The sequence below is a fragment of the Bufo bufo genome, chromosome 5 (genome assembly GCF_905171765.1).
Source record: "Bufo bufo chromosome 5, aBufBuf1.1, whole genome shotgun sequence".
Classification (NCBI taxonomy): Eukaryota; Metazoa; Chordata; class Amphibia; order Anura; family Bufonidae; genus Bufo; species Bufo bufo.
Window position 1 is genome coordinate 80,626,366 of NC_053393.1, and position 7,830 is coordinate 80,634,195.

General features: G+C 43.3%; 1 protein-coding gene across 2 annotated transcripts; it reads left to right on the top strand.

Moving 5' to 3' along the window:
* The first annotated feature begins 2,065 nt into the window (after nucleotides 1-2,065).
* Nucleotides 2,066-6,876, top strand: LOC121002262 (RNA-binding protein 12B-like). Of its 2 annotated transcripts, XM_040433648.1 has the most exons (3): nucleotides 2,066-2,585; nucleotides 4,801-6,437; nucleotides 6,533-6,876. In XM_040433648.1, the coding sequence occupies exons 1-3, from the start codon at nucleotides 2,511-2,513 to the stop codon at nucleotides 6,552-6,554; spliced, it is 1,734 nt and encodes a 577-aa protein (XP_040289582.1). In that variant the 5' UTR covers nucleotides 2,066-2,510; the 3' UTR covers nucleotides 6,555-6,876. The 2 variants fall into 2 exon arrangements, with proteins under 2 accessions (XP_040289582.1, XP_040289581.1); XM_040433647.1 differs by having other exon boundaries at nucleotides 2,071-2,585; nucleotides 4,801-6,858.
* Nucleotides 6,877-7,830: the final 954 nt, after the last annotated feature.

Here is a 7,830-nt window from a genome sequence, read left to right on the forward strand (position 1 = left end):
TCCGACTCCCAGTAGCCCCGCTGATCACCTACCAGTGACATGACGCACAGGTAATTATCAGCGCTGCTACCTCTTCAAGCAGCCGACCGTGGAGGTGTCGGATCCCTACCAATCTCTTATTGACCCATCCTGAGGGTAATCAATATTAAACCACTATACACCTTCAAGGGCTGCGCTCAGATTGTGTTTTTAGTCCACACGTAGGGCTGTATTACACCAGGCGGTCAGACACCTAATTGTCAGAAGAGAAGTGTCCCTTCCTGACCATTACGTGTAGCGATCTCCTCCATAGTATGGGGAGGAGTGATCGCTAGTGCCAAATGATGATTTTTAAACCAGGTGAAAGATTTTGTTTGCCCAATGAACAAGCGTTTACTCGTTTGTCAGGTAATCGGCGGCAGTATTACACTGCCAGATCATTGCTAACCAGCGTTCCTACAAACGCTGTTCAGCGATGATTAGCCCAACAATCGGCTGGTGTAGTACAGCCTTAAGTACGCCATTAAAGTTCCAGATGTACATGCTGATCATGAGGGTATAGCGCCAGTGAAAGCATCATAGACACCAGAGCATATTACTCAGGTGTATTCATGCATAATACTTTCAGTATAATTCTATAGAAGCAAGATCAGGCAGTAACACACAGCATTATAAATCCGTATGATGCCATGTGATTCCGTAATGGAAAATCGCACTCGCACACGGAGGGTGTTTTCCGCACTGGACACACTCATCTGAAATAGGCCTTAAGGGTGAGTTCACACAACCCCTATTTAGTTCCGTTCTGCTCTGTTATAGGAAAATAACGGAAGTGCAGACTAGGATACATAACTGACACGACCGCAGCTGAATAAACCCCATTGCTTGTAATACAGTCCGTTCAGTGTCCATTCAGGATCCTGTCTTTTTACCAGACAAGTCCTACGTGCAGGCCTCTTATTGGCCGGAGTTTTTGTTGGAACCTGCGACAGAGACCCTGAACTGAGCCTCCTATGCAGAAGTGAACAAACATTATGTATGCCTATGTATCATTTCGAGAGGAGTATTTTTCACTCCGGAAAAAAAATAAAATGAAGTGTGACCTCTGCATCCACAGGTCCGGTCCTGTGAGAAAGATTAAAAAAAAAAAAAAGTACACCACAAATTAAACATGGTGGCCCAAATTTACTAATGTGTCTGTGCCAAAAAATCGCTCTAAAAGGTGGCACAGATTGTGCAGTTTGGCGCATCTAGGGTTTCTACACTCTTTCTGACATGCTCGATAAGGGTACGAGGCCTAAGATGCTCCACAATGATGGTGTAAAAAATCTGTCTAAGGCTCCATTCAGACGTCCGTAACGTGTTTTGCGGTTCCGTGGATCAGCAAAACACAGACAGCGGCAATGTGCGTTCCGCATTTTGCGGACTGCACATTGCTGGCACTAATAGAATATGCCTATTCTTGTCCACAATTGCGGACAAGAATAGGACATGTTCTATTTTTTTCGGGAACGGAATTGAGGACCCTGAAGTGTGGGTCCGTATCCGTAGAAATGAATGGGTCCGCAATTCCGATCCGAAAAATGTGGAACGAAATTGACGGATGTGTGAATGGGGCCTTAAGGTAAGTTCTCTGGATCCGGTGTAACTGGATAGTGCTGTGTGCTCCCCGGCGTAAATGCCAAGATTCGGCTAGACAAAAATGTTGCATGCAGCAATGTTTGACAGGCTGGATCCCCTCTGATTCCTGCTCAATCCGGGTTCAGTGAGCACACGTTACTGTCCGGCTATGCTGAATCCAGAGAACTAGGGCAGGCTGTTCTTTGCCAGAATACCCTGCCAAATTGCTGTGCCACATGTGTGAAAGTAGCCTAAGTCAGCCAACAGTTGGTCGGAGTAAAGGATTTACCCCGCATCACATTCATCATCCAGCCTTGAGCCCCTGTGATAAATCTGGTGCAGGTCTAGACAGACTGTCTAAATTAACGCCATGTTTAGGATTAGTACATTTGGGCCAGTGTGCGCCATGTGACAATTACCGCTCGGTCTTGACACCCATTCTGATTTGATGTCCCAAAGGCCTGGTTTCTTTGTTACAGGCTCTTGTGATATCTGGTGTCCTGGGTTCATGTGTCTTTTGGTACTGGCGAGTGGCACTACAAACACAGCATGGTGCGGCTTTTACAAATGTCCCCTTGTGTCATTGAGTGTTGGTAGCACAAGTTGGTTTTGGTGCATTTTTGTGATGCATTTGTATTAAGCAGAACAAGTCACATCCATTCCTGGGTTCAGATATGTACACATTACATATGGATTTTACTGTGGATTATCTGCAGATTTCACCCCATACATTGGCTAAAATCCATAACACAATAGGCACATTGCACTTGTGAAAATCCACAGCATGCTTGTCTTTCCACATGTAACTTGATGCAACGTGGTATCTGCACTTCAAATCCACAGCTTCTGAATTCACCCCTATTCTGTTATTTGAGCCCTTGCAGTGTATAGGTTTTTTTTTTTTTCTCTCAATGTCCCAGAAATTTATATCTGTTTTTGTTTTATTTTTACAGTTAAGTTCCAAACGAGCTTCAGAATTTAAGCAGGTAAGACAGGACATGATCTTGAAGGCTGATTACTGAACCCTTAGGTCCCGTTAACACATCAGATTTTGACATTATCAAAATCTGCCTCAAACTCCGTGGCAGAGAACACCACCGTTGTTCACTTTGCTGAGGAGCCGTTAATGGCTTAGCTCCATTGAATGGCGCTAACTCACGAGTGGAATCCGTCTGGGCACTGCTTCTATAAGGCGCAATTTCGCTTTAGGCACAGTCGAGGCCTGCAAACTGCATCGCTGCCTCCCATTGAAAAACGGCAGGCACCATGCGGCTGCCATTGGAATTTTGGCATAGTGTCAATGCCAAAATTACAACGACAAATTCTACCATTTGAATAGGTCCTTAGTATTTGCAGTGGACAGCATGAAGTGTTAAAGGACCTGTCCTGTCCCCAAACAAGTTAAACTACTACCATACCTTTTATTTATTTTTATATTGTCCCCAGAATGCAGAGCAATTTCTGTTTTTCTCTATTCCCCCTGCAGTTCTTTACAATTCCTTTCCATAATATGGCAAGTAATGCATACATTTACAACCAGGCAGTCTCCAGCGTCCAGTATCAAGGGGCATGAAGCTGAGTGGATCTGTCTAGTCAGCTCAAGCAGTCGCAGATCTTGAGACTTTATGCTGTATTCCGAGATCACGCTGCCTTCTGACAGCAGTCCTTGCAGAGTGGTTCCAGAAGCAGAGGCCCATGCAACCTGCATGTAGCAGGGGAAGAACAGGAAATAAATCCAATGCAGACCTCCTCTACTACCCTTGTGGCAGTGGCCTGGCTGTATAGGTCTCTGCTTCTGAATCCCACTGGCTGCTGTCTGAAGGGAGTGTGATCTAAGGAGATGATGTAAAGCTGGGTACATACAAGAGAACTGTCAGGTGATGGCTGTCTCTCTCAATCTTCCCATACATATGTATGCTCTGCTTGACAGTGGCTTCTCCTGGGAACAAAAGGATCTTTTAGGTGTAATGTGTATGGCCAACTTTAAGCCAGATCAAGCTACCGGAGTTGTCCTGTGATAATTGGACAATAAAACAGAGGCTAAGGGCTGTTTTACACCAGGCGATCAGACGATTGTCAGGAAGTGTTCCTTCCCCTGCTCGTCAGTGGAGGAGACTACTGCTATTACATGCAACTTCCACTGTGTAAAGAGGAGCGATCACTAATGCCATCCTTCATCCCCATACTGAATCATTGTTTGCCAACAGCAGAGTGTGTTTAGAAAGCATGATCTGCCGCCGGCAAGTGATTTTTTTTTTAACCTGCTGAAAGATTACGGTTGCCCAATGACCGAGTGTTTGCTCATTCATTGGGTAATCGGCAGCTGGTATTACACAAATCATCGCTAACTAGTATTCCTACGAATGCTTGTCAGCGATGATCTGCCCAACAATCGGCTGGCGTAATACAGCCTTAAAGGGGTTCTGCAGTTTGTTTAAACTGATGAGCTCTCCTCTGGATAGATCAGCATCTGATCGGCAGGGGTACGACACCCGGGACCCCTGTTGATCAGCGGTGTGAGAAGGCAGTGGCGCTCCGGCCTTCTCACTGTTTACCGCTGGCCCAGTGACATCGTGACTAGTGTCAACTGGCCTGGGCGGGGCTAAGCTCTGTTCACTTGAATGGAGTTTAGCCGTGCCCAGGCCAGGTGATACTAGTCGTGACATCACTGGCCCTGCGGTAAACAGTGAGAAGGCCTTGGAGCACCACTACCTTCTCAAACAGCTGATCGGCAGTGGTCCCGGGTGTCCGACCCCCGCCTATCAGAGGATAGATCATCAGTTTAAACAAACTGCTGAACCCCTTTTAAGGCTTATGCGCCTTCGACACTAGGCAGTTCGTTAATTAGCATGTCGGATGTAGAACATAATAATGCTGATTGTGGCACAATAGATACCCCTAGGAAAAAATGCAGACAGTGGACAATTAGTACTAAAGGTATGGTGGCCTTTTTAATGTTTTGGGGACGTGAGAGGTCCTAATCAGTCCATCTGTGACCTTTTCTACTGTATGTGATCAGGTTATACGTGTTTGCTTTGGGTGCAGCTGTCTTGGTTCTGTCGTTCCCTTTTCTCAGATCTTTGTAAGTTGCTTTCTCCAACCTTTTTAGTTTTATGTACTGTACAGGTCAGATGTGTTTTATATATGAATATATTAAATTTTTACTATATATTTACAATTGTTGTACACTTTGGTTTTCAGGTGACATTCTTTCAGACCCTAAAAATGGCTGTAGTGATCCGCTTACAGGGGCTTCCGGTTGTTGCTGGTTCGGTTGATATAAGGCATTTCTTTACTGGTTTGCAAATTCCTGATGGAGGAGTGCATATTATTGGTGGAAATCTTGGTGAGGCTTTCGTCATATTTGCAGCAGATGAAGATGCCAGACGAGCCATGAGTCGGAATGGGGGTATCATTAAGAGCGCACAAATTCAGCTCTTACTCAGCAGCAAGACAGAAATGCAGAATACGCTAGAAATGAGCCGTAAAGCTAACAAGAATCCAAAGCATCCTGCTGTACCACCTTCTGGTGATATGAACCGGTCAGCAATGGTGAAGAAAGGACCAAATCAAAATAAATTCGAGAAAAAGAATTATGTTTCTGGCTTGCAGAACAGTGGGCCGAAACACCGCGAATCATATGGCCAGAAATACGACACAAACGAGGTGAATTCTCCCAGTGATGACCTTTACGTATCTCTCTTTGGGCTACCATACAGTGCAACAGAGAAAGAAATCAGAATTTTTTTTAAAGGCCTGGATGTAGCTGATTTTATTTTTACTTTGCAACCAAACGGTCTTAGGAATGGAAATGGCTATGCGAAATTTAGAAGCGCAAAGGATGCTGAAGCAGCATTGGGTTTTCACAATCAATATATAGGTCACAGGTTTATATCTATATCTAAAGCAAGTGAAGAAAAGTGGGTGATGGCTGGAGGAAAGGTTGATGAAGCTTACTCCAAACAACCCAGGAGACGAACAAGGTCTAGATCACCACAAAACCAACAGTTTTATGTGCATCTGAAAAACCTACCGTATGTAGTAGAGAGAGAAGATATTAAGAAATTTTTTGGAGTACCCGATATGGAAGATTCCCAGATCAAATTACTGTTTGATAAGCACAGCAGCAGGATAAGGGAAGGCTTTGTCATGTTAAGAAGTGAGTGGCAATACGAGAAATGCCTTAGTTTACACAAAAGCAACTTTAAGGGTCTGCCATTGTTCATCCTCCCCGCCCCTCGGAAGGCAATGCAGGAAATAATCGAATCATATGAAACAAAGACACCGCCAAAACAAGAACGCCCATATGAGGATTATGCAAGGGGAGAGCCCTCGAGTCTAAAGAGATGCATATACATAAGAAATTTTCCCTTTGATGTCACTAAAGGTGAAGTTCAGAAGTTCTTCACTGGATTTTTTTTCCATGAAGACGATATAATCTTGCTTTTTGATAACAAAGGAGTTGGATTGGGAGAAGCCCTAGTAAAGTTCCCATCTGAAGAACAAGCACTGCGTGCCGAAGGCTTGAATCGTCGACAGTTTTTGGGGACAGAAGTTCTTTTGAGGCGTATTTCTGAGGGCCAGATGAAAGAGTTTAGTCCTTTCACTGATGTTCCAGTGTATAGAAATGACTACACAAGAATTCCGCTACCAGAAGGCCCTGACAGGTCCTATGGGTTGCCTGAATCTGACCGTAGAGAGTTTAGAGGTTCTCCAGAAAGGATAAGTGGCTCTCATCCGATGGATTTTGCTGGTGGAGATGAGTCTTTTGACATGGGAAACAATCACATTGACTACGATCATTACATTTCAGCTCCTCATCGCAACTTTGATAGCAGGTCAGCAGGAGCAGTAATACACATGAAAAACCTACCATACACCATTACCACTGCAGAAATTTCCGACTTTTTCTATGGTTACAATGTCATTCCTGATTCTATAGATATCAAGTTTAATAGAAAAGGAATGGCCACGGGACATGCTACCGCCTGCACTAACAATTATGATGAAGCAATGGCTGCCGTGAATGAGCTAAATGAAAGACCTATTGGATCACGCAAGATATTTTTGACTTTGAACAGGATCTGAAAAGGTCTCAATGGACTTGGTTTTAAGCTCCTGTTTACCACTGTTATGCATGTCTAGAAAAGTTTCTCACAGTAGTTGGAAAGTTTTTGTTCAAAAAATTAGGACTTTCAGTTTTAAACAGTTTGTCATAAGGAGAAACGAGATCGATTTTTTTTTGTTAGTGAACACATTCCACATTCTCTCTTCAGATATTCTTGTGCTACTTTGTTCGTTTTTGGATTAAAGTGCTGACGTACAACCATTCATGTCTGGAAATTTCTTTAGCTGATAATTGCTCAATACACCAGTCTTATAAACCAAGACAATGCTGTATAAAGTTGGGAGGTGTATATCTGGAACTGAGATTTTTCTTCCTCCCCTCCTGCAAACAGTGGTATTACAAAAGGCTGTTTAATATTATTTTCCAAATACTTTTAGTTGGTTAGATTACATGATGGTTTAAGGCATTGGGTATTTATTGAAGATGGCACATCAATAGCCTGCAATATTGTTAGCAATATAAATTGCTGCCAGTTGGGTAGTAGTCCAACTACATATGTGAAGTTATGGCACCACACTTTGCAAAGTTGATAGTTATGGGCACCAGTTCCAGGATGCCTGTCTAGTTTCTTTATCTGAATCACTTGTGTACTTAGAGTTTCTAATAGCTGCTTTTTTTATTTATTTTTTGTTAGGCTGTTGGAGAAATTGTGTGACGAAGTCTTATTTTGAGGTTTCTGCTTTTGCCTTGTGCGAAGTCTAAGTACATTTCGAAATCAGCCTCGTCCCCTTATGTTTAGTCTGTTCTTTTGTTCTACCTTGTTTTTAACAGCATTTGGAATAATGAGACGCTATGTAGTCAGGAATCTAGCTTAAGTCTGCTGCATCACTCATTATGGTGTTGTCCGAAAACCGTTCAACCATAGCCTTGTGAATTATCAGCAGGTTGTTACCATACGGTTTGCAGTGGCAAATGGAACAGAGTGGTTTGACAAGGCTTTTCTGGTCAACAGCAATGTCGGACAGCCAACACCTTGGAGAAAACTTGGTTACATATACCAATTTTTTTTTGCTTGATGAGGGGCTGTAGTTTTGTTCTTTAAAGTGTTACTATTGCTCAATTTAGATATAGGGTGTGACTTTTCTCGGAATTATAAAGCCTAC